Source organism: Nipponia nippon, unplaced genomic scaffold (genome assembly GCF_047370975.1).
Source record: "Nipponia nippon isolate SJK-2023a ecotype South Korea unplaced genomic scaffold, ASM4737097v1 scaffold_1, whole genome shotgun sequence".
NCBI classification, from domain to species: domain Eukaryota; kingdom Metazoa; phylum Chordata; class Aves; order Pelecaniformes; family Threskiornithidae; genus Nipponia; species Nipponia nippon.
This window is the reverse complement of record NW_028262290.1, coordinates 115,628,536-115,655,968: the sequence shown is the minus strand read 5'-3', so window position 1 is coordinate 115,655,968 and position 27,433 is coordinate 115,628,536. Positions and strand designations below refer to the sequence as shown.

The 27,433-nt window shown below is 39.9% G+C and overlaps 1 protein-coding gene across 1 annotated transcript in view; it reads right to left on the bottom strand.

Annotated features, from left to right (window-relative positions):
• Nucleotides 1–186: 186 nt before the first annotated feature.
• The window catches only part of DCLK3 (doublecortin like kinase 3), a 30,856-nt gene continuing 3,609 nt past the window's right edge, over nucleotides 187–27,433 (bottom strand). The window contains exons 2-5 of the mRNA XM_087768077.1: nucleotides 15,423–17,311; nucleotides 7,880–8,012; nucleotides 6,779–6,946; nucleotides 187–5,912 (exon numbers count right to left, since the gene is read on the bottom strand). Of these exons, the coding sequence (XP_087624203.1) occupies nucleotides 5,716–5,912; nucleotides 6,779–6,946; nucleotides 7,880–8,012; nucleotides 15,423–17,311 (2,387 nt within the window). The 3' untranslated portion in view covers nucleotides 187–5,715. The remainder of the gene's footprint in view (nucleotides 5,913–6,778; nucleotides 6,947–7,879; nucleotides 8,013–15,422; nucleotides 17,312–27,433) is intronic.

The window sequence follows — 27,433 nt, the reverse complement described above, 5'->3', positions numbered from 1 at the left end:
AACAAAGCAAATCTTTTTCTAAATAAACTTGAATTTTACAGAATAAGAATTAATGATGGGAGAATTCAGTTCTGTATGCATTAAGCTTCAGTGAAACTAGCTCTGCTTGTCATGATTGCTCTAACACCATAGCAGACATGATTAATGCAGTACAGGGACAAAAACAGTGTTAGAATGAATCTCAGCTCCAGTTTTGCAAAGAATTGCGTCGATTTTAATGGGATTACATACAGCAGCAAAGAAAAACACACCTATGAGTATTCAAAGGACTGCAGCATTAGAATGGGTCCTTCTAAGTGTAAATGAAGGTACACACAATACTTAATGAAATTGCAAACCTTTTAAAACAAGCATTTCCCAAATAGATAAACTGTCAGGGAAAACAAACAAACAAACAAACAAACAAACAAAAAACACAACTCAAAGTACTTGGCCAAGCAATTGTTTCCCAATTTTTTTGAAAGAATATCGAAATATAACATCCACTGTATATTTTGCCTTTATCAGCAGTGGGAACAACCACTTTTCTGCTGAAGTCTAAAATGTATTTTAATTTAGAAAATAACACCTTCAACCCAGTTGCAAATAAACCATACTGTAGAACAAACAGTGCCAATATACACTGTTAGCCCAGTTAAAGTGCCCATATTCCTTTCAGAAGCAAGAATGTCAACAGTAAAGAGTTGCATTGGTGGACTTAGAGAGGACAGAGAAACGCATGCCCAGCATCATAAACAGCATCTTCCATACATTGCTTAAATCAAAAGAAATCTCAGCAACAGGAGAAATGACAGGAGGAAGATTTCAGACTGACACTTATTTGTCTTTGGGAAGATCAGTTTATAAGCACAGCAAATTTACTATATTCTCAAGCAGACTGAATACTGCCCCAAATCCAGATACTTGCAGAAAAGCAAGCAGTAAACTCCAGAAGTTTCACTTTCACAGTAGGACCATAACCCAAAAGAACCAAGCTCAGACGATAACATTCCGCTACCCCTCTTTTACCCTACAGCCAAAAATTATAATAACTGAGATACAACAGATGCACCTATCATGCCAGTCAGAACAGTATACTGAGATGGCAGATTTAATGGTTTCTGAGTTCGGCTATTCCACAGAGTAGCTAAACAAATCTTAGATGAAGAAGAGGGGTCCCTGAGTAAGAGAAATTAGAGTGTCTGTGTCTCAGAGGAAATAGGATCTCTGCTGTACTGCTAAGTTTTCATCTCTTGGGCACACGTTTTTAAATATTAGGTCACTAAAGTACAGGCAGGGACCAAATTCTCATTGTTCATTTTAAGGCAGTTAAGCACTACGCAATGTGAAATGCTAGTATCTTTTGCACACTTTCAGATGCCTAAATACTTTCAAAAATTTTTGCTCATTTCCTGCACTGGCCAGATTCCTGTTTCCCATTTCTGATAATTCCTTCATATGCGGCCAGCATGCCCTGAAAAAAAACATATTAATATGTGAAGATTTCACCATCTTTCAGTAATGAGTCATCTGAGGGGAGAAGATAGGTGGATGAGAGCAGCCAGATGATAGGCAATAGAAAATAGGTAGGTGAGGTCTAGGATCAATGAAATGTAATAGCATATGTGAAAGTGAAAAAGTTGACCTTGGTGGAGAAATGGAGGGGACATCCAGGGACCAGTTTCTCTTTAGACAATGCAAAGTGTATGACTGGAGAGACTTACTACTTAGTTTTGTCAGTCACAGGCAGCCACTAAAAGCCTGGAATTAATATTCAGAAACTCCTAACACAGTCAAGGAAAGTTTATGACGCACAAAGCTAGTAACACTGGCTTTCAATCCGCTCAAAATGCTTCATAGGACTCTTAGCTGATCTCTGGGAGTAGCACATCCTTACACAGACCCCAACTATCCTGCAGTGACCACTTTTGTCACTACTGTGATTGAAAGCCTTGACTGTGATTTTAAGCACTGACCCAGCAATTAAAAAAAAAAAAAAAAAAAAAGCTACTCTGACTATGAGGCATATGTGTCACTAGGAAATGAAATATTGATGACCCAATTCTATATGTTTGGATCTTGGTGCCTGAAATTCTGAGCAGTCTTACAGTTAGGTCATGAAAATATGAGAGTGTGCTTAAAAACTGTAAGCAACTAGAGAATAGCCAAGTCTATCGTTAAAGATAACGGAGAGTCAGGGTCTCTGGTTCCTAAAAAGAGAAAAATTTTGGAATGGTTAGTAATGAAATAACCCTGGAATAACTAGAACTTGGTCAGGATCTCTGGTTGTGAGACAGGAATCAACCAACACCTTTAAGAGGCATGAAAGGATTCCTTCTCAGCTGATTTGCAAAAGCTTTCAGGAAACAAACAGGTTCTTCCCTTCTGTTGCCTTAGACCTAGCAAATCCTCTGTAAGTGGATTTTTCTGTTGAGGTCTGCAATATGAATTCGTACTTTGCACTTAGCTTTTTGGGGTTTTTTTGTTTGTTTTTCTTGGTGACTTTCTTCATTGTTAATATCTAAAGACCTAGGGACTTTATAACTAGTTCTACTTGCAGAAGAGTACAAGGCTATATGAGGGTCTAAATCACAAAGACTTAGTGAAGGGCAAGGAGGGATATTTCTTCTTCCTAATGAATCAGCAAGAACTTGTTCTCTGTGAGACTTGAATCTTCGCCAGCTTTGAGCTTCCTCAGATTTTCTGTAGACAAAGGAACCAATCAAGAAATGCAAGCATAAGGGGAAGATGACTCCAGAACCCAAGGAGACAATAATAATTGGAAAAATCTCAGGAAAGCAAGTAAGAACAGCAAAAATCCTCACCCCTAGACTGTGAATTTGGTTCACGTATTAGAAAATGTCTTATAGGGCGTAAAGATCAGGTCTGCGTTGGAATGTCATGCAGTGGGGAAGAGAAAAGCTTGAGAAAAAACAGTAGATGAGGGGACACTGGAAATCTTTGAGACCAATAAGGGATTTTTCACCAGGTTTTTTGTCTAAGTCCTCTCTAATCCTACAAACTTTCAACATTTGCAAGCAATGCTTGAGGCTGGGCTCACCAAAATCATGTGTTCTCGTCGCTTCAAGCAACTTAAACCGTAATGACTGGGGACCTGGACTCCTTAGAGCAGCACAGAGGCAGAGCAAGAACACGGGAAGCAATGGGAGAAAAGAAGGAATATCTAAGTAGAAGAGAAAGAAAGAGGCAAAAAACCCTGAGAAGCACCTGGAAGCTTTTTCAGCCTCCAACCTGAAGGAGGAGGGCCTAATGCCACATGTCTATTAGCAACACCAACAAACCAGTCCCTCAGCGCTGCCACAGCAGTGTCTGTACTTACAGACGCAATGCGGTGACAGCACGCAGCACAGTCCATGTTTAGTCTGTCTGGGAACCAGAAAACTTTAGAGAAAAACAAAATCTTTGAAAAAAATAATTACTTTTATATTCATTACAAGCAAATTCTTTATCTTCTGCACTATGAATAAGGCTGTAGACAGGTTCTTAAAGGTGAAAAAGGCAACTCGTAACACAATCTCCAAACTGTCAGATTCATTGCTGATAAAGCATTCTTTTTGTCACTTCAAACTTTATTCCTAAATGACTATATTAAAAATAAGATAATTACAATATATAATATTGCAAGTCAGAAGCTGTTTTTCCACAGCTTCGTATCCAAAACAGACTTAAATTAACAGAGGAGAACTTATTACTAGTACTCAAAGACCACGTAATGAATTTAGAATATGAGGTTATACATAGCCTTAACTCAGGAAAGCACTTAAATCCATTCTTGTTTTCAGGCAAAAGGGAAGGTCTTCCTGAGTCAGGGCCTCTAAAGCAGAGGTGTGACATATCATATACATACTACTTGGGCATACAGTAAAGATTTGACTCGTTTGTTTCACAAATTCTTGAAATCCACAGCAAGTCTTATTCCAATACGTATTAAAAATAAGCCAGTTCAATTGAAAGTGCAATTCTCATTTAAGAGCCAAGTTGTCTCTATTTTTATACATCATTCTTGCAGCAAAACTGTCACAAGTTGAAACAGAAACATGATGACAGCACCCCACACTTTTTGGTAATTCAGAAAGTTCACACAAAATAGTAGCACTCACCAAAAATAATATTCTGGTTCATATAGTTATGAAGATGTTCTGCTGATTCTGAAATGCTTCTGACATTTCTCATTATGAAATACATAGGCAGAGCAGCAGCACTGCAATTATAAAATACCCTCATTCATTTCTACAAGCTATGGATTCAATGCCAATACCACTGATATTTTAACGTCAGTATCATTTGCTAGCACATGGAACTCATGGACAAAGCATTATAAAACAGGCAACTCAAGTACTTTTTGGATGTGATTAGTTAACCAAAAATTCTGAGATTCAAAAGCTGTTCTAGGTCACGGCCCTTCTCAGGACTGTATTTTTTCCCCCCAGGATTTCTGTAAAACTGCATCCAATCAAATTATAAAAAACATATGCAGTGAAGCATCTGACACTTCCCCTGGAAGACCTTTCCATAGCCAACAACTTGTTGTTTTTCCCAGAGTTGAATTTTAATGTAATTTCATCTCATTGCCCATTCTTATGGGAGCAAGGAGAAAGAGACCCCAGGGAAGGCAACAGGGAAAAAACCCAAACAACTGCTAAACTACACTGAAAAGTGTATCAAAGTAATTCAGCTGTGAAGCGTGTTGATGAAGAGGAACCATGAAGGTAAGGGTTAACTTAAGTCACAAAAGCAGCTTCCCATCTTTCTCCTCTCCATCAGCATAGAAGAGTCACAGATGCACGTGGATGGCTCCTAAGAAAAAAATCACTATGAAAAAACACTTGGGTTATCATTCCATAAATACACCTTTGGGAAAAGAACCAAAGTTCCCTTAGAACCGCTTAACTTCCTACTTGCCAGAGAAGGAAGAAAAGCACTTTGAAAGCTATTAGTACAGTCTTGAAAAGGTATCAGTCGTGATATCTTCCCACTTCTTCTCATAAACAAACAAAACTACCACACTACACAGCACTACCATAGTTTAAACAGAAACATTGTACAGTCTATTGCCCTGTCCATGAGAACATCCAATGAAAGATGTTGCCAAGGGAGATATCATAAAATCATCATAAAATACTTGATTTAGTTTATAAGAATTTTTCTTCCCTCACAACTTAATAAATAGTATCTTGCTGCTCATTTAACATATCCTACAGCTAAAGAATATATTTGGGTTTTTTTTATTCCTTCACCTTCTCCACTGCTAGCAAGAATTGGTGAAAAGACAGTTTAGACAATTAGTGCAGGATGTGTACGTAGACACCTATTTTGAAAACATTATAAACACAAAACTCCTGGAAGGTATCATAGAAAAAGAGACAAGAGAAAGCATTTCACAGTCATCACTAGTGTCAGCCACAGAAGCGAATACTTGTCATCTAAAAGATATACATTTTGTAATGTAAAAGCCCAAATCGGTATTAAAAGAAAAATAATAGATACCCTCCAGGATATATCTAGTCCTCAATGCTGTCAACAGAGAGACTCCTAAGTAACATCAGAGGGAAGTGGATGCAAATTTGATGTCTGTCCTTCAGAATCTCAGAATCAAAAAAAAGGCATGGCGATGGCCAGCAACGGCTATACACTAAAGGCCCAATTCATTTAGAAAACAAAACACAAATAATCTGTTAATCAATAAAAAGAAGACTAAATGAGCTTGAAGAGATTTCATGTGTCCTCATCTGCAACTTCCTTTCGGCGCTGGGCCCGGAAATGACGCTCAATATTTATTGTCACTTCCCTCTGCAAATTTCTGCTGTTAGTTTTTCCAGCTGTTCTGATCCAAGGGTGCTGAAGTACTTGTCGTGCTGTGTAGCGCTTCTGGGGATCCACTATCAACAGCCTGGTTATGAGGTCTTTTGCTGCTATTATGAAAGAAAGAAAAGGAGAGAGTAGAAAAGAACAGTGATGTGATGACACTGATGGTTATACCTACACAAAACGTCCTTCTTATTTTTATTAGTTTTACCATAATGACTTTTGTGACTATCACCAGGAGATATTCTAACAACGGGATTTGGAACTAGTGACAGGAGACGTTAAATCTCCAGTATATCTTTTCCTGACTTCATTCTCCCCTTCAGAAAGAGAGGAGGAAGTGAAGAGAATTTAATCTTGAAAGCATGCTGAAAGCATCATGCTAGGTGTTCAGATTCACAGGAATTAGCATTGGGTATCTCATCCTTCAAGGAGCATAAAAGTCATAGAATGCTGTTGAGCATGTTCTTTAAAAGACTGTATAGGGAGACAGGGGTTTTAGGGTTTCTGATTTTGAAAAGTGCACAAAAGACACTGCACTGGCCTGTGAGAAGGAAAAAACTACTATGTGCAGACCCAATTGATCTCAATAGAAAATCCACACTGCGTTCTGCAGAGCAAAGATTTCATTCTCAGCTTTTGAGATTTTTTGCGTACATCTTTACAATCTAACATAACGCTGGAGATTATTTTGGTACCTTTTTCTACAGAGCCAATTCATATAAGCAAGGTGAGGAAAACCCTTGCTCTTGCCTCAGAAAGGGAGCAATCCATTAAATCAATTCAGATTCACAGCCATCGATAATACCAGAGGACTAAATTCACATTTAAAGCAAACACAGAATCACACACAAGAGACCTGCAAGACACCCCCAAGTTCATTGAGCTCACTGTCCTGAACAAAAGGGAGATCTTCCCAATCCAGGGAAGAAGTCTGTCACTTCTCAGATCTGCTGTACGTGCTGAATCTTACCTGCAGAAATATTGTCCCAGTATGGGGAAAGGAACTCGTAGTGACCCAGCTGTATGATCTGAAACAGCTCTTCTTGATCACGTTCCTGACTGCGAAAAGGGGGAAAACCGCAGAGCAGAATGTAAAGGATCACACCAGCTGCCCACATATCTACTTCGAGCCCATAGCCTAAGGAAGAAAAGACAAATCATGAGTTCTGTTTTAGAAAGAAAACTCACAGCTGGTAGGGAACTGTTTCTTTTTCATTCTATTTTCCAAGAAACACAGAAGCTCTGCTCAGTTTCTCAAAAATATGAGGTCAACAGAAGAATAAGTGGCTGGTACACCACGCTTACAAGCTGAGCTGTTCTGCCTGTTAATAACTACAGCTCTCACAAAGTGCCTCTCTTCTTCAACATGTTTCACAAACACTGTCTCACAAGGCCAGTGTCAATTAGAGACTAATTGAGAAAACACAGCATATATTTCTAAAATAGTCCTCCTCAGATTCCCTTCAAAAAAGCACTAAGAGAGTGCCAAGTTTCCATTGAAATTGGATATAACTGGAGATGTGCAACCCAGCTCCACAGAACAAAAACCAGAAATAGCTTTGCTTGAGTCATCAACAAAACTGACTCCTTTTCAGGTCTGAATCTTTTTGGATAGAAAATCTCCAAAATTTCTTCTGATGCAAAACATGTTTTGGCTTGTTACATAAGTTTAACATACATGTTCACAATGTCTTTGCATCGTTAGGGGCCTTGGAAAGTTGTTTGGGTTACAGTCATGAAATAGGGTTGATTACCCTCAAGTTGCAACATGAACTTTTGCTCATTTCCCCACTTCAGCAATTACCATCTATGATATTTTATGGCTTGTCTGCTTGGAAATCAGTTTTATATTACCATAGACATAAATAATGCAAACATGACTGATGTCATGCTTGTGTTTGTCAAAAGCTAAAAGGTTTCCTTTCCTCTCTCTTTCACAGATTACACTGCAAGCCAACCTCCTACCTTGCAAAGACGTATCAGTAGGTTGAAACATTCTGGAATATTTCCATGATTAGAAAGTTCAGAGTAATTGTATGATTTATAAGAAATTATAAATATATACACTCACCCTTCTCAGCAAGTATTTCAGGGGCAACATACGTTGGTGTTCCGCACACAGTAAATATGGGTTTCGTAACCTGCTTTGCAAGGCCAAAATCTGCTAGTTTCAGTGTAGTAGATTTATCTGCATTATGCTGAACCTATACTCAACAGAAAATACATATATTTAGTCCAGATGCATTTTAAGACAGCAAAAGATAAAGGAAGTAGTTAATAATAAACAGGAAGAAGTTCTAGTAATAGTGCCTTCAAGTAAAGCAACATGAAATGGAAACAGTATTTTGATAAACTATTCAGAAAGTGGTTTTCCCCCCATATATTAAGAGGGTGCCTATATTTAAGAGGACAAGCAATAATGGAAAAAGAAAACTTTGCTCTACAAACTCTGGCACACTGTAATTTCCAAGAAATGAAAAGGAGGAAGACAAAAAATAACCAAGAGTCAATTAAATGTTATTATTTCCTCTTGGGAAAGTAAACTCTTCTTTTCCCCTGTGAAAGCAAAGAAGAATGTTGTGGGCATCTTTATGCTTAAATGCGATATTCCCAGGTAAGCTACTGACTTTACAGTGTCACTTGAAAAGCATATCTCCATCATACCAGTCTAACAATAAAAAAAAAAAATAAAACAAACAATCAAAAGCTTTACTTTCTTTGCAAATTACTCGGCTACTCTACCTGCTGCCCTAAAAATAAATGAGTCACAGTCATCACATAGTAATAGTTGGAGAAATGGATCCATGCAGAATGTCCTCCTAAATGCTTCTTTTCAGCAGTTTCCATCTCTTGGAAAGTAATCAAAACACTTTTTTCCCATTCTAATTTTGTAAGCATGGGTCTTTAGCATTAATTTGTAATGCAGTTAATGAAACATTATTTTAAGAAACAAAATATGTCAATGACAGACGGTGGGATCGAGTGCACCCTCAGCAAGTTTGCAGATGACACCAAGCTGAGTGGTGCAGTTGACATGCCTGAGGGAAAGGATGCCATTCAGAGGGACCCAGACAAGCTCAAGAAGTGGGCCCATGTGAACCTCACAAGGTTCAATAAGGCCAAGTGCAAGCTCCTCCACCTGAGTCAGGGCAATCCCCAGTATCAATACAGGCTGGGGGATGAAGGGATTGAGAGCAGCCCTGCGAAGGAGGACTTGGGGGTACTGGTGGATGAAAAACTGGACATGAGCTGGCAATGTGTGCTCACAGCCCAGAAAGGCAAACGTATCCTGGGCTGCATCAAAAGAAATGTGGCCAGCAGGTTGAGAGGGGTGATTCTGCCCCTCTACTCTGCTCTGGTGAAACCCCACCTGGACTACTGTGTCCAGCTCTGGAGCCCTCAGCACAGGAAAGATGTGGACCTGTTGGAGCACGTCCAGAAGAGAGATGGAGCACCTCTCTTATGAGGAAAGGCTGACAGAGTTGGGGTTGTTCAGCCTGGAGAAGAGAAGGCTCCAGGGAGACCTTATTGTGGCCTTTCAGTACTTAATGGGGGCTTATAAGAAAGATAGGGACAGACTTTTTAGTAGAGCCTGTAGCAATAGAACAAGAAATTTTTTATGACAAGGGTGGTGAAACACTGAAACAAGTTGCCCAGAGAGATGGTAGTTGCCCTATCTCTGGAAACATTCAAGGTCAGGTGTGGGACAGGGCTTTGAGCCACCTGATCTAGTTGAAGATGTCCCTGCTCATTGCAATGTGGGGTTGGACTAGCTGCCTTTTAAAGGTCCCTTCCAACCCAAACTATTCTATGATCCTATATTGAAAGGCCAAGTCACAAAGAATGTAACAGCACAATTAAACACATCAGTATTCTTAATACTGGTGACTGATATTCAAATATTCTTTAAGAGGTAAAAATGTCATGAATTTGCTTTAAATAAAAAATGGTCTGTCACTGGAACTATGGGGAACAGATCAGCAGCTAAAATGCCTACAAGAAAGCCAAGGAAATCTAGGCTCTGGTTTTGAATGGACAAACTGGAGTATAATGCAACAGGTATACTCCATGCTTTAACACCTCATACTTTGCCATCAGAGAGTGCTTGAGAAAGCCAAAAATTCAAGATGGTCTCTATTACAAGACAACTAAGGGCACACATGGGACAAAATTTGCTCTCCTACATTACAGATGACTAATCCCCGTTAACCATCTTTATAGAAACTGTAAGCACTCATCCAATTTTGATTAAGCAAAAAGGTTTTTTTCTTTTTTTTTTTAAGAAAAAATATTACATTACAAAATGATACATTATAGCCTACTAATCCCTTTTATCTTCTTTATAGAAAATATAAGCCCTCTTCTAGTTTTGATTAAGCAAAACATTTTGGGTTTTTTTCCTGGTTTTCTAAGAAAAACTATTTTTCAGTATGAAACTGAAAATAAAGTTTACTACAACCATTCAGTCAAAACTTCTGCAGGGGAAAGCTAAAATGCCATAGCCATTTTCTCTGTTACATTAGTCAACTTCATCATGACTTTTTGCCATGATGCACTGTGGACACAACAGCTGACAAAAATAAAAAATAAATTACAAAGGTAACAGTTACTTTCTAGAGCAGCATCTATCCACAAGACTTATATTCTAACCATAGGGGTCATAGTGGTAGAATTTACAAAAACTCACAATTGATATGCTCAATTTTATATGTGCTATGAAAACATGAGCATGCATATATTTTCCTACTGTATAAATAAAGCTTTTAAAATTATATAAGAAAATTATGTCACACGGAATTTCAACTAATAGCCTGCATGCTACTGTACTAAGACAAATAATACTGAACTGTTTACATAGATTTTTAGAAACCACCAGGGGGGTGGGGAGGGTGGAGAACACACTGGTCTTAATCCCAATCCCAAAATCGGCAGGAAATGTCTTGCTTTGTAAAATACACTGTTGTACTTTTTCTTTTATCAGGATGCCAGACTCCTAATCTCTCATCACAGCACAAGGTGGCAACACCGCACCATCTGTTTTTCCAGGACAAAATCACGGAGCTTTCATTTTACTTAACAACCGAACAGGTAGGAACAGCATGCACCGTGGGTGTATTTTCACAGCTTTGTGACAATCATTTCAAAGACAGCATGTAACCTGTCAGCACACCTGAAAACCTCAGCCCAGACCTTGTCAGCATCTTCACTAACACTATGCTCAGAACAACTCAAAGTCAGCTTAGGCAGACTGAGCATTCCCTTCATCCCCAACTCTGTACTCTCCAGTCTACCTTTCTGTCACCTCGCATCGCCTTGAGCATGCAAATATGCTTCACTGTAGAAACAAAAGCTTCTCAGGTTGCTTTTATTCCTTCCCGAGGCCAGACTACTTACTCATAGCAGTATCACAGAAATGTACAACCTGCTCAAGAGAAATCTAGCCTCTGGCATCTACAGTATGTGCTCTGTGAAATGTTGAGAACAAAGCAAAAATGGTTACATTAGATGAACATACTAGCCTTACTGTGACACCTAAAAGACAGCCATTGCTGTTTCTGCATTCGAGACTACAAAGAATGATTCCAAAAGTCCATTTAAAAGTGCTGCCTTGTCTTACCGGCTTATGCAGTTAATGGAGATAAGGAAGATGAGTATTCAGTACACTTTCTATAGACAGCCAGTTTAGGCCATACAACTAATTGTGTCCTTCAACTGCAAGGGAAGCCAGTATCTGGTAGTCTCGGACTAAAGGCAGTCAGAATTGCTCACTGCTCTCTCAAATGCGCATGCCATAGCAGGATATTAGAATATTGTCTGAGGATTTCTAGCTATCCCAGCCATACACCCAGAAGATTATAATACACTAATACAAAGTCAAGTTCATCTTCAAAGAAGGGATGAATTGATCTTTTCCTTTTCTCCTGTCTGTTGACAACTCCCAACTCTTCATGCTTGTTTGTTTTCATATCTACCTTGTGAAATCCATCAGGGTGTTTAAGAAGATGATTTATAGCACTAATATTTCTCTGTATGCACATATATACGGTAGCACAGATTCTTCATATAGGCATCATGAAAGCAAGTGAGCCCATGGGATATTTTGTATATTAGAAATAGATAGAGCTAAAGAAAAAGCATTGCTTACACATTTGAGTTTCAGACATCCCTTGCTGCTAGCTAGCTAGAAGAATCTCTACGAAAAATCTTACAGAAAATTCCCTATGTAGGTTTATCATACTAAAAGCCCAACAGGTAACTGGTTAAACAGGATTTTAACTCAAATGCACTCAGAAACCTCTGACAGTGCTTTGTGTGTATGTAAATAGTGTCACAAAAGCAAAATTAAAGGACAGAAAGGCTTTACTTGAAGTTTTCATACATATATAAAAACTTGAGAGAGAGAAAAAGAGGGGGGAAAAAAACTCAAACACATAAAAAGCTATAACACTTATATTATTTATAAAGCTGAACGTTAAACAGTTACCACATTAGTATGTTTGGGAAGTGTACAAAGAGATGAGTTTACAATCACAAATACACACACAAAAAAGGGGTCAAGGATGTGGCTTCGGGTCTTTTACAGCTATAACCTGAAAAAACACCACTACATTTTGAAATTAATTTCTCACCCACAAGTCAAGAAAAGCCAGCACCTGCAGAACTAAACAGTCACTTAGCTAAAAAACCTTGCCAGCAAATTCTGCCCCTCCAAGTAGCATTAAAGAAGTGACTGGCTTCTTTTGTGGGACCAAATACACCACATTGCTCATCCTTGGTAGCAAAGGTTTTCTTGCTGAACACCTAGTCCTAAATGAGCTGGTTCTGTTAGCAGATGGGAGGGAGTCAGAGCAGCTGTCTTCACATCAGCTGTCAAACAGATTTGGGTTTTGTAGCGCAAGTCACCACCCTTCTGCCTCACAGCTATACTGCAAGGAGTCTGATCATTGTGGGCAGGTGCGGTAGTGAAAGAGGGAGGGGGAAAACAAAAAAGGATGATGGTGGACTGTTACAGAAGTTTATAAGTGGAGGACAGTTCCACAAGAGGAACAGTAGTGCAGTGAACTAATAATTAAACCAGGTTTCCAGCTCTCTCCTGTGTCAATAGTTTTGCAAGTCACTAGACATCAAAGTGTATTTCCACCTTTTCCTCTGTAGGGACAGAAACGGTTTCCCTCCTTTCCCCAGCTGCTTATTTTCATTAAACTTATGGAAATATTTTTTTCCCAGTTTGCTCCTTCTCTGTCAGCTCTGATGGAAATTAGCCAGTAGGTTCAAAAGCCACTAGGGGCAGGGTTAGATTCTCACACAAAGCAGGTTTACAGTAGACAAACACATTTCCTTAGTAAAACAGACTAAGGATCTTTTCTCTTCCATTCCCTGTTTGCTGGAAAGGGTTAGGAAGTACGGAAAAACAGCTAAGAAAGGACAGGATTCGCCTGACCAAAAGAAGACGCCAAAGTAGGACAAACAAGTAAACAGCCTAAAAGTACATACTTACTTCTGTTCTCTGTGTACAAAGAAAGTCTAGGGAGTATAATTCAGACTTAAACATCTGCAGTGTAGGAATCTGAAGCAAGAGGCATCCTACAACCAAGGACATCCCTGCAGGATGCCAGCACTTCCAGCACTGTGCTTCCTCTCCAGAAGGCTGCCCCCAGCCCCTGACCCACCAGCAGCAGATGAACCCATGAAATTTGCTTCAATACTGTTCTTTATTGTTCAGCACTGACTGATGTTAAGATTAGTGGCAGCTCTCCTTCCTGCTCTGCTGCTACTGCTCCAGTCACTCTGAAGAGTCAGAGGTAACACATGAAAAAGTCAGAAAAGCCAGAAACTTGCTCAAATGCCCTGTATTTATAGGGATGCTTCTTAGATAGCACATGAGCTATCCAACACTATCAAGAGGTTATAAACTCATTTGGTGCGTTGAACAGACTAACTTTTCAAAAGGATGCTTTATGTAAATGATATTAATGCAGGTGTTCACGGCCAGTTAGCAGCAAGGTGAAACTGAAACAGGTACAATTTTCTTTCACATAGTGTTTGGGTAACACTGCTCTCATATGACAAATTACCTATAGGCTGGGGGCCAGTCTGTCCTTGAAAAATATTTTCTGACTGTCAGAATGGGCAACATGATTATTTCAGTGCTACAAAACTTTGCCACTGCCCAGCAATCTCTGCTTTGCAGTGCTGTGAACTAAATGTGAAAGCAACCAGAACGGACCTGTATCATGCCTCTTTGCTTACCTGCATCGCTGTGATGATTACATATTATAGAGGGAAACGAAGCATCTGGTCTCGGGCATTTCACATGCACTAGCGTACATTCAGCAAATAGGAAGGAGCAGAGCCTGGTTCATAATGGAAAAATCAGCTTCTGGAAGAAAGCCCTGCAGTTCTACGTGAGGTTTTGTTCTAATGGCAAAACAAGGCATGAAGGCAGGGCCCAGATGCATACTTCTTCCTGCAAACCAGCCACTTGCACTCACCGTCTTTTATTTACACACAGACCACATACCAAGGATTTTCATCAGATTAAGCAAGATGCGTAGCAGGGCCTAGTATAGATGCTATTGGTTAGTCAAAAGGTTTGGGACCAAACCTTTCAGGCCCAGCCTTGTTCAACCTCTGCATGTCTTACAGGCTACACTGCTGCTTTTCTCCAGAAATTCACACTGATTTCTTCCCCAGATTAATTCCCTTGAAGAACTGAATGGCACATCGGACTAAATCATCTATTACCTTTTTTTCTGGCTAGCTATGATCTTCCACCAGCAGATCAAATCCGATTTGTTAGAGACTGGCAAATATTTGGTATCTATCTATCAGGAAATTAGGAACCCTAGTACAAAGGCGTAACACACAATTAGCAAGGGAGAGTTGCTTACTGTTACTGTTCTACAATGGGCGTCTTGTCAAGTGTCAATACTGCAAACATTTCTATGCACGTTCACACACGTGAGTACTCTATTTACTTCAGTGCTGGATGATAAGAATGTAGCCTCAGAAACGTGATTGAAAAAACAACTTTTCTCTTTAGCATGAAGTTGGTATTTGAGCTGACTTTAGTGCTGCGTTTCACCAAAATGCTCATGTTTTACTGTCAGATTATTTCAACCGCATCGTACTTCTGCTCCTAAGAAAATAAATTGTCACAAGAGAGAAATCACTACAGTAGAGGACTAGCACAGCGGTCTGCAGGATGTGTGACTGCAGTGAACAAGAAGTCCACCAAATAAATAAGCTCAATTAGCAATTTTAATAAATTTTGGTCTGCAAGGAAGATGCCTTATGTTTCAGTGCATGCTTCATGCAAAAAAATTCATCCTAGCATACCTAAAAGTCAGATGCTAAGTAATAGGCCTGATTTCCAGAAAAATACAAATGCTTACTACCCCTGAAAGCCAGGTCATTTTTATTTGAATTTCTATCTGCAAGCACTGCTACCTGCAATGCATAGCAGATCTATATGAAATAAACTGTAATGGTAATTTCACTTCAAAATTGAACCCATTTTTCTTTCTATTTGCTTTAAAATATTCAAAGATCCATAACTAAAAGGAAAATAAATTCAGCTCCTGCACACATGCAATATGTTTGCCAATACTTACCAAAAGATTCTCTGGTTTGAGGTCCCTGTGGACAATATTCTTGCTGTGAATATAAACCAGTGCTTCGCACAGGTCAGTGATCATGACAGCAGCATCATGCTCTGTGAACTTCACACTTTCTATGATTGCATCAAATAAGTCCCCTCCTGGGACATACTCCAGGATTAGGTAGATCTCAGCTTCTGTCTCATACACTTCAATTAAGCTTACTATATTGGGATGAGAAAGACTCCTAATGATCAGAATTTCACTTTCCATCATGTCCTCTTTCCCCTTCAGCTTGGATTTATCAACAATTTTCATGGCATAGATCTGATTGGAGTCACAGTGGCGACATTCCTTCACCACTGCAAAGTTCCCATCCCCAATAGTTCTGCCAATCTCATACTGTTTTTCCACATCAGTTCTGTTTTTAATGGCATGCCTCCGGCTTGTGTTTTCCAATCCCTGAGCCTTGTTTTCTTCTTTATTCACTCTGCGCTCCCCTGTTTTTTCTCGTCGCGTCATGTCACTCTCTCTACGCGTGATATTTCCCTCTCTTCTGGCACCCTCCTCTTTAGCCCTTTGTCCCTCTCTGCCCTCCCTATGAGCTTTAGATGGTTTCTCAGCATCCCTCGGAGTGTCTTTCTTTAGCCAACCACTTTGGTTCATTATGCAGCTACTTCCATTCTCTTCCTTTGCTTCACGAGTTAGCTGCAGCCCTTCTACAGCATTCTTCTTGATTTTTACTAATTCCTTCCCATGGTTTTCATGTTTCTCCACATCCCTTTCCTTCTCAATGCTCCTTTTTTGCTTCTCCAGCCCTTCATTAACATTCCTATGTAGAGGCTTCCACATCCTCCTACAGCCATTATCTTTCCAACCAACTTCTTCACCTTCCAGACAAGTTTCTGAAGATTTTCGGCAATTCCTGATTTTTACATTTCTTTCTACATGGTACCTCTGACATGCGCCTGTGTTCAGGTCTCTGTTCTCAAATGAGGCCTCAGCCTGCCTTTCCCTTTGTAACTTTTGTCTGGCCTGCCTTTCCTGTTCACACTTCTCGCACCTCACCACCTCCTCTAAACTCCCTTCTAATCCCTCCTCAAGACTCTTCTCATGGTTAAGGTACCTCTCGCTTTCCCGGGTTTTTCTAGAAGGCTTCGCTCCTTGTTCACCACCCCAGCTCTGTCTACTCCACTTTTTTTTGGTTCTCATTTTTTCTTCTTGCTTTGTCTTGGCTTGACTTTTTCCTTCACGTCCAGCTACCAGTTTGGGAGAAATGCCATCGCTGCAGTTCTTGGTAATTTCTGTCTCATCAAAGCCACTGTCCACTTTCGAAGCCTTGTCATACAGCCTACTCTTCAGTTTTTGGGACTGCTCCTCATTCTGCTGAATGGCAGGACTGGCAGCATAAGGATTTTCAGGGTAAAGTTCTTGTAATACCACTTCTAGGCTCTTCAAAGTAAGGGGCTCCCTCCCCATAGCTATGAAAGCATCACCTTCCCTGAAGAAGTCAGAAACACTTCGGATTTCTCTGCCTCTCAGATTGTAAAGCTTTCTCACACGGTCATTCTTCCAGCGTGGAAATCCCAGAGCTTCTGAAATGTCAGCCATCAGCTGTTCAAAGGTCTGAACTGATCTCCTGTTGAGAAGCAAGGTTATCCTTCTGAGTGTGCGTCCGCCAGGTTTCACCACTGTAATAATCCTTGGCTTCACAGGACTGTGCTCTGAATGTATCGTGTGAAAACCATTACGGGGATTAAAAAATGGGGACCTATGACTGCTTTCACTCAAACATGGTTTTCCACAGTTTCCACGACCAACAGGAGGACAAGTCCCTTGTAGTTTCCTTTCTTTTACTTTTGAGCTTGCATTATGTGATGAATGGTCAAACAAGCCTTGGTGTCCTAAAGCAAACAAAGAGTAGGCGTATTATTAATTTTGCATCGTCAGATCTTTCTGCATAATGGTTTTCTACATATCAGTGTACGTGACCTCAGAGAGTAAGGGTACATGCATTCAATGCTTATAAAGAACTTAAGCTGCCACTAAGGAGTAACTCCACATACATGCAACTACAAACATTTTCAAGTTTGTGAGAAAATGTAAATGCACCTTGTGACAGAGAAATACATTAAAAAAAAAATTATTGGAAACAAATAGATCCTTCTCCTAAATCGTCCCATCTTCCAGAAATCCTCAAAAAATGGGGTTACTTGTGCCAGGATTGCATCCAGACTGTCTAGCATCCTCCTATGAATCTACCTACCATGAACTCACTCAATTCCTTTCAGAACCCAATTACCATTTGGGCCTCTGTAAACCCTGTGGCAACAAGTTCCACAGTTACATTGCATGAAGTAAAAGAAATTAATTACTTCTGCTTTAAAATTGCTACCAGATGGCTATGTGTGTGCAACCTTATATTCTTCTAAATAATTATCTTCTCTTCATTTTCCCTGGACCGTTCATTTAGTTTCTAGACTTCTACAACAAATTAAGTCAATGAGATTCTTTTTAAAAAGTTTTACTTTGGCTATAATTTTACAGCAATTTTATAGTACGTTCAATAGGAATGTAATTTAATTTTTTCCCTTAAAGAAAGGCCATCTTAATTTTGTTTGATAATTGGAGTCCTAGTTTTCAAGTATTTTGGTTTGACTTTTTTATTCTAAAAATTATGTAACATCATGCAAAGTCCTGAATATCCTCTAGGGACATTAACAATTTTCCCTCCGATATTTCATCTTAGAACACCAACCAAAGAAAACAGCACCATTCATTACATGTCATTCTGAAAAGGAAGAACTGAAAACATAACGTGTGGTTATGGACAAGCCAAGCTATAACATAATTCACTGTCTATAAACACAACAATAAGCTAAGAATAAAAATGCCCCCTTAAAGTACTCTGATTTCTTACACTTATTAAGATTAAAACTTGATTACAATGCAATTCTTTTCAGCCTCAGGAAATAAACTTTCAGAATGAGATCACAGAGTGCTTCCAACTGCATTTAATAGTCTTGTGGTTCAGTTGGGAACAAACATTCAATATGTACGAACTAACAGGATCAAGCCAAAAGAAAGCAGCCAGAATGATTACTGAACCATTACAAGGAAATTCCCATACACAAATGGCTTACCTCCCAGGAAATCCCACCCATTTTCATACATTAAACAGTCACAGTGCGGTAGGCAAATCCACAAAGGAAAATCTGCACATGCGAGCATTCCTTTTGGTGCTAGGGTTAACAGGCGCATGTTCAAAAGTTCTGGCAAGCTTAAACCTACTACATTTTGGTTTTCAACTGCCTAAAAGCCATTTTCAGTATTTCAAGCTATGTGTTTTTATTTGTCCTTTCCATCAAGGCATAATAGAGTGAAGAGGAAATACGCCTCCTCACCTACAATAACAAACAAAAGGGAAAACTACAAGTGCTGCAGCATTCACTCGCTCTGCCTCAAAAATAGCGGATCCAAAATGCCAGGGGTTGACTGGGGAAAGCACACTGCTACAGACCTCCACTCTGCTGTTGGCTTTGTTTGATGTACGATGATGGACACTTCTTAGTTGTAATACTCTCACCACCTAAATGCTGCGTGCCCCCCAGCACGTCCCTTAACTCTTGGCTTCATTTTCTTCCTCCGTCAAATGAGACAGATACTACTTCTCCAAATAAATATTAAAAAGAAGCCCAGCTGCCAGCATGCTGATTGAAGACGTAAGCATTATATAAGAGCTACGTGTGACTAATGCTTGGTGGTTGTACAAGTTATTTCTGTCTTCATTCTGCTCGATCTCTTGTTATCAAAAGATGACTACATATGTGCTAGTGATTTTTCAGCAATCAGATATTTACATTCCACCCAGAATAAAGCCTACTGTGAATGGGGAAAAAAAAAATTCAGATGTAATAATAGTTCTCTGAAATCTAAATCAACCCCAGAACATGTTGGTTACCAGGAACTGTTGAAGCTCTGAATTTAATCAACATTTCCAGATTCTTGCATACCCACTATCATCAAAGCATTACCTTGCTTATGGGAACAGCGTGTGACATTTTTACTGCTTATAACCTTGGTACAACATAACAACAATGCTGCACTAATAATGACTTTTCCCACAGATTATGTTTCTCCCAGCTATGCTGCTATTATTACACTTTTCTATAAACGATTCATTTTAAGTGCCTGCCTGCCCTGTTGATTGTTTCAATTATCCAAACATCAATTATGTTTCCTTTCTTCACTAAATCAGCTAAGCTTTAAACAGAAACCAAGTTGATTTTATAATTCTATAGCTAATGGAATAAGAGCAGTTTTATGTAATTATTAAGAACAACCCAGGAATGTGTTTTTGTGCTTTTTATACAGGCTTAATTCCTAGCCAAAAACAGTTTGAGACAAGCCACAAGTTAACATATAATCATTTTAGGAATTAATATTGCATATTTTTCTAAGATGAAAAAGGAAGTTATATGAATGCTTAAATCAATGCATAATGGCATCTCCTAATGTTTTCTGAGAAAAGGGGAACAGTCAAATTTTGTCAAAGCGGTGGTCACAATGACTAATCCATATATTAAATAAAATTAAAAAAATCAATTTCAACTGCCTGTTACAACTATTTCAGTCATAATTTCTGTTATTTTCCAGTTATGCTATATTTACTTTAACTGATACACATTAAGCAAGCCTCAATCTGTCAGGAAAGTGCACACACTTAAAGCAGTAACAAGCATTTCTAGAAAGCCTTCAAAGGTCACACACATATCCTATAGTTACAATTTATATTGCTTCAAAACCTTGCTTCTATATTTATATACAAGTGGGAGAGGGAGGAAGAAGGAGGTGGGATCAGAAATACACTTCAATGAGTCTGAGTACTGGCAAATTATACATCACAGAATAAAATGTGTTTTTTCTTTTACTGTCTTACTGAGAGCTAATAGTTATCAAATATGCATATTTCTTATAAATGTTAATATGGATGGATGGATGCATGCATGCATCTCTCTATTTTTATCCATATATGCATCTACCTATATATGCTTGTGTATCACCAAGAATCAATATATAGGATGATGCAAAAGATTAAAAAGGCAGAAAACTGTCGGGGAGCAGCATGGCCGAGGAGGCTGCTGAGGACTGTTGCTGTGGAAGGGCAGGGGTAAGGCAGCAGGGCTGGGCAAGGGCACCACGTGTGCCACCTAAGCTGCGCACATGGGCACAGAGAAAAGAAAACTGGGACTCACAGAGCGATACAGAGCTGCAGATGATGAAGACACGATGGTCTTATGGGGTAAACGATCACACCAAATCCCAGAGAAGCAGGAAGGATGGGGCAAACAGGGATCTGGGGGCTTGAACAGGTAGCAGGAACAAGAAGTTTAGCACCTAGTGACCAGAGCACAAGTGCTCCCTGGAGAGAAAAATGGTTGCTGCAGGGAGCACAGCTTCTGTCGTTCATTTTTAAAAGGCAATTCAGACACCATTTGTGGTTGTCACAGTCAATCCCACTGAGAGGGCGGAAGGCATAGGGGGGAAACCACAAAAATTCCTCTAGAAGACCTTTCTTTGTAGGGTTTTGGTTCATACTCTGGACCTGGAGTAAAATAAAGTTAATTCAGAAGACTTGAGCTCTGAATAAGGCATGTATACAGAGTTTCAACCAATCTATATCTTAAGGAATTGCCTGGCAACACCCCCTACAACAGCAGAACAATGGGGTTTGCCAGACATCACCTATTCTTGCAATTAAAAATGTGTTGCTGCCATTTGTCCTTCAAAACTTATTTCTTCCCTTGACCAGCCTATAAGTTTTTGTTCATTAATTAAAATATTTCCACTCATCTTGCATTCCTTCTTGGCTCTCCCGCTTGAGATCACAGTTTCAGTAATTAACTGAATGGTTTACCCAGCAGCTAATTCTGCTATCAAGTCACAGGTTGCCGTGGAATTAAATTTTTACAAGTAGTATTACAAAACAATTTAAAACAGAAGGCAACGCTGAAATAGGATCTAGTTATGGCATTGCTTTCTGTGAATAAGATGGTGTTATTTAAGCCCTGCAATTTCTTTAGAGGGCCTTGGATCAATATGAAAGCCTGCACTTACAGAAGCAACCGTGAAATCTCCCCAAAACATTAGCAGCATTCTTCACGCAAGTGAAGCTGAACATACAGAAACTGTGTACCTGGGAGCAGTTTTGATATATTGGTCCCAATATACCATAAACAAAATACTGTTTCAAACAGGAAGGGAAAGAACAGCACTAAAAATGTCTGTTTTATCCTTAAGCCCCAGCAATTCCTGCTGAGGGCATGCAAAACAAAGACCATAGGGGAAAAAATTAATCTTAATTGGAACCCAAAACATTTAATTCATGTCAAAGTATCAACAAGTATCTTAAAGTACTTGAGAGTGAAGAATGTCTCTGGCCTTTAACTCAGAGCAGCCAAATGTGTAGTTCACAAAGGTTACCAATGTGCATCCACAGTCGGCTCCAGGATGCAATCTGAGTCCTCTAGAAGTACGCCATCTTGATCTCCTCTTCTTGCTGTAAATTATTAAATGTTGCAACTTTCAGGGCTCGTGCACACTGTTAGTGCTCAAGACTGAAGTAGTAGTATGACAAGTCTCAATGTACTAAATTAGTTACACGGAAACAAAATATGATCACAGGCATCCTTTTACAGCAAGTAAATTTTACATGGGCATTATTTACAGCCTTACTGTTGGAAAACACTACTGGTGAATTTTTCTTTAAAGAGCCGTAGCTGTAGCACCCTCTCTTTCCTTTCCTCCCGCTCATCCTTGCCACCCTGCCATGTTTTATAGCATTTTAGGGCAGAGATTTTGCTTGAGTCAGGACTTGTGGTTATTTCAGCAACAACAAAAGGCAGCCACACTGTGTCAGTTTTGTCCAGATAAAATCCTGAGTAGAAAAAGAAAGTCAAATTTTACAAGGACTGGATTGAGACAGCATCAAATGTAGCAGGACAGCCCCTGCTAGTTCCCGCCTGAGCAAGCTCCAAGGGCTCACACAGCTCAGAGGTATGGTGGACCTTGAGGACCCCAGCAGGCTCCAAGCCAAGCTTCAAAAATGTCTTTTCCCCTGTAATAGCTACTTCGGTAACTGCTAGAGGAGGGTCAAGCACCAGAACTGAGAATACAGTTTGTCCCTCCATCTTCTTGGCAGTCCCATAGTGTTCCTCTGTGTAGAAGCTGTTTAATTCAGACAAAAGCAGACAGAGCAGATCATGAAGGAAAGAAACACCTGAAAATGAGGCATTCAGAGGTATTATGCAAGCCATTTTGGTGGGAGCTAAGTGTCTGGCTGCTTTCAAAAACCCCACCAGCTATCAGGCCGAGACAGTAATGTTAATAAGGAAAAGTGGAAGTTGAACAGTTGAATCAAAAGTTTGGGATTGAGTAAAGGTGGCTGGGCTTCTCACATGGAGACAGAGTCAATAAGGGAAAACAAGGAGACTGGGCATGGCTTCTCAGAAGGGAGACTGGAAGAAAACATGGAGCACAGGGATTTTGCTACCAAAGGAAACTAAGACTATAGACAAACATGCACAGAGACAGACAAACAGGACTAGGGAGAAGGGGAGCACTCTGTCCTCCCACGTGTTATGGAAGACAAATTGGCCCAGCAAAGAGACAGGATTAGAAATTTCTTATAAAACAGGGTATGGCAAAGGGATTAAAAATGGAAGTTGATGGGGGAAATGCCAAGGAGAGACAATGCAGTAGGAGCTGGGAGAGGGAGCTGGAACTTGCAGGGATAGAAGAGGAGGGCTGGGAATAGGAGAGGGAACTGGAAGGGGCATTGCTCTTCTGGTATCACCACCCAGAAGCCAGTCAGTGTGTAGCAGGGCCAGACACTGAAACTGAAAAAGGAAACCCAGTGAAGAATTTGACTGGAAGGATAAGAGAAAAGAAGTTATAAGAGGGACTGAGACAGATTGCAGGAAATGGAGCAAATAGGGCCATAGTTAGACACTATCTGACAGCAATTCCTATAAACTTTGATACTGGCTAATAGCAATTTCTATGAACTTTGCTGACACAATGGAAGCAGATGGAGACTGTAACAGAGAAGCAGTAAAATGTGAGGGTGAGAATAAGAGTGCATCGGGAAGTCAGGCTGGATGCTGAACTTCAGCAAAGAGATGGGATTGGGAGCAAGCAACAGAACTGTCCTCACATGGTCTGCTCCTCTGCAGTTCTTCATAAAGGACATCTACCCGCTTTTGTTGTCACTTACCCCATTAGTTCACCTTGATTTTCTTTTTTTTTAAAGAACAGGTAAAACTACATGCACACAAACAGGTGACTACATTAACATTACCAAGGTCATCATTAAGATAGGACAAAATTAAAGTTGCCAGCATGACTTGAATTCACTTCCTCCTTGCATACAAGATAGTTTAGAAGTGCATACATTTTTTCCTATGTCTACTCCAGGGTACAGCAAATCCTCTTTTACAGATAAACTGGAATTAGGACTGTGCCATAAAAAAAAAAATCTGTTGTCCATAGAGACCTTAACCTCTGTAATTAGAAGAGCTGAAAGTGTGTAGTGAAAGAATACCAGAAGAGGAATTCTGTGTTTCAGTTTCTCTGCGTAAGGCAGTGCAGCCCTGAAGAACTGGATTTTCTCTCAACCAACTGCATAGAGTTTCAAAGCAATCGACTTAATCTAGATTTCTCAGAGAGGATTACATTCTGGTGGCCAAAACAATATCCTGAGACCTGATCCGCAAACCTGCTCAGTGCTTACAGCTGCAAGAGAATATACTGGAAGAGGTACTTCAGACACAAGGTAATATAACACAACACATAGATAATGCTAAGTCATACCAAAATTCAGGATCTGGGCATCTCAAGTTACATTCTTCCCCAAATTAAAGTACTCCTGACTTTATTTTTTGCACCTTGACTCCCACTGAATGCAGCCATGTACTCTCTTTACAGGTGTCACAGAGATGCTAATCCATGTTTGTTGCTGTAGCAATAACCATGACAGAAAAGCCCACAAGTTAATAAGCCTGTATTAACAGCAGGGTTCAAAAAGCATGCAGTGAAAGGCATGAACAGCCAGGGTAAACAGTAAGTAGATGCTCATTAGATAAGCTTTGTCCATCATATGCACTGATGGAGCCAGAGACCCTGGGGGGAAAAAAGCAGCATCTGATAGTGTAATTAATGTTTATATCTTAATGCACAGGAACAGGGGTTGGGGGGACAGCGCTGCTAATCAATAGTCATAAAGGCTTGACTTTGTAACCTGAATAATATTAGATTATAAGTACCTGGCCTCGTAGAAATACATTTTTTTAGTACATTGAACAAATGCCTTGAACAAATTGTAAGTGTTCAGAATATATTTGATGGTAAGGAAGTTATGAAATATACTGTGCAATAAAATCTTACTGTAAATCATACAGTATTATAACCATGGTTTACTAAACCAAATAAAATAAGCACAATCTCAGTATTTTTAGAAGACCAAAGTGTATTTTATCCAATTACATCAAAAAATTAATCCATTATGGTATTTGCACGAATTCTTATCTGCATTAACTACTGGTGCAGAAGGAAAACAAAACCATGCTCAATATTACAAATACCATTTATCAGCTGGAATCTTTCAAGAACAGTTCTAATACTGTCAGAATGAAAAAAAAAGAAAAGGGGGCATCAATTTAATTTCTATAACATCATTTCTGCTACCTTAATGGGCACATCCAGTCATACTCATGCCAGCACATCCATGTTCAGTTTGCACTAGCGTAACAGAGATCAATCGCTGACCCAGTCTAACCCAATTTGTAGAAAACTAAAATCACTCAGCAGCTCAGGCAGTATTTTAAGTTCACTGAAGAAAAACTAATTCGGGCTCATCTACAAAAAAGAAAAAAAAAAACCAGAATAATCTCTCTCATACATAGACAGTTTTAGCCCTAAAAGATCCTATAAAATTAGTATGATGGGATTCCAAGTTCATTATCTTTCACAATTTCACATCAAGCATGCTTAAATTTGCATGCAATATTATTTTTCCTTTAACTGTCAGCCCTGCAAACTCCACTGTGTGTCAAGTTGGGTTCCTTCCATCCCACATGTCACCAACAGAACTAAAGTTTCTCCCGGCCAAATATGTCTGGTCCCATTAAGTGAGTGCCAAAGTGTCAGCTGCAAGGAAAGAAAACATCCTTAGTGGCTACTCCTAGAGCGCAAGAGTATGGGAGACGCACACCTTTGTACCCACTCCCTGTCCTCACAAGGGCAGGCAAGAAGACTTCAAAATTTTGCATTATACACCATATCTTCAACATATGTGCTTTTTATTTTAGGAATAAACATCCATTATGTCATTCAAACTGGAAACTAGAGATTTCCAATTCTTTCAGTCCAATAAATACCCATTCTCATTCTTCCCCAGTCTTTCACTCTAGAAAGAAAGAAGAGGGGACGCTACTGCATTCTCCCCGTCCATTTCTCTCACTCCCTGTTCACTGCCAGTTTTGGGACATAGACCTCTGAGTTTGTGGGAGATCCCAGAGGGCAAAGAGTACCAGAGTAGCTAAAAAGCAGGGAGATGTTGTAGCAAAGGAGTTCCTAAGATGGGAAGGATTGTCTGAAGGGACAGCCTGGGTGGAAAACCTTGCAGTCAGCTGGACTTCAGCTAAGAGAGGGAGCCTGAGGGATGCCCACATTGGATGCCTCACTATGGCTAGATGAGCTCTGGATTTTTCCATTCTGAGGATGGATGGTGCCTCTGTGTCACCCCCAGCCCCAGTGTGGGTGCCATCCTGCAGTGAAATGCATGTAGGAGGCTCAGCATGCAGCAACATGTGACCATATTTACTGTATGAGAACCACGAGGGATAAATGACATTTAGCAGCTACCTTTCCTTCTTTCTCCTCAAAGAAGATAAACTCAGGGTTTTCTTTGCCTCTTTTTCCCCCCCCCCTTCTCCTTCACTAAATGTTCGGAGCCCCTTTGCAGCCTGCCCTGGCCCTCTCCTGTCCAGCTCCCCCCAGGATGGGGCAGCAGCGGCCAGACTGCTGCAGGGCGGCCTGGTTTGCTCTCTCAGTGTTACGCTCCCTTTTCTGACCTGGCAACAGTGGTTGGGCAAAAATTACCTTCCCAGGCACCTCCTTCCCCTGCAGGCCCACAGCCACCCCACTGTACAGTTTAAGATTTTCTAAATCAAGCCATTTGTAATTAAAAAATAAAATATTTACAGCAAACACAGATGGCTATTGCCATGTGTTAGTATTAAACTGAGCTGAATCACCCCCAGAGCAGCAGATGAAGGTAAAGACTTCATGTAGTCTGGTACTGAGTCACAAGTGCCATCATTTTTGCTTTTTTTGAGAGCAGAACCCCACTTTCATTATCTTCTTTCTGACATTTTAAGGGTAGCAAATTAAAAAGCGAGCATAAAGAAAGCCCTTTAAAGAAGTACACAGATGCATAATCTGTAAAGACTAAGTGAAACGTAAGACTGCACGTGAAATGAATCAGTGCCTTTGGAGGTGTGAGGCTCAGTTTAAGTTGTTACCCTGCATAAAACCAAAAAAAGAATATTATGAAACTGCTCATTTATTTAATTTCTTTCAAAGATGACAGGCTGAGTATTTTATTGGGAACAGCCATGGCTGCTTTCTGCAGTTTGACAGCTTTAGGGTCTGCCCCAGTAACCAGGGAAGTGAGCTCCGCAGTCCAGGACCTTCCATCAAGAATCTTTCAGGAGAGGGACAGAACTGACAGAGAGAAACACAAAACATCTTACACAACGGCGATATTTGCCAGGATCCATCTGGCAAAGCCTTCCGTGTGTTTCTCAAAGCTCAGCGTACAGGGACTTGCACTTTCATGTTGATGCTCTTCACTCCTGAACTACCATATATTTAAAATTAATTATTCATGTTTCATCACAAAGTAAGCTTTCACTGCTTTTTAATCCTGTTAGCCAACGTTGCCTCAGTCAAAGGAGCCAGATTCT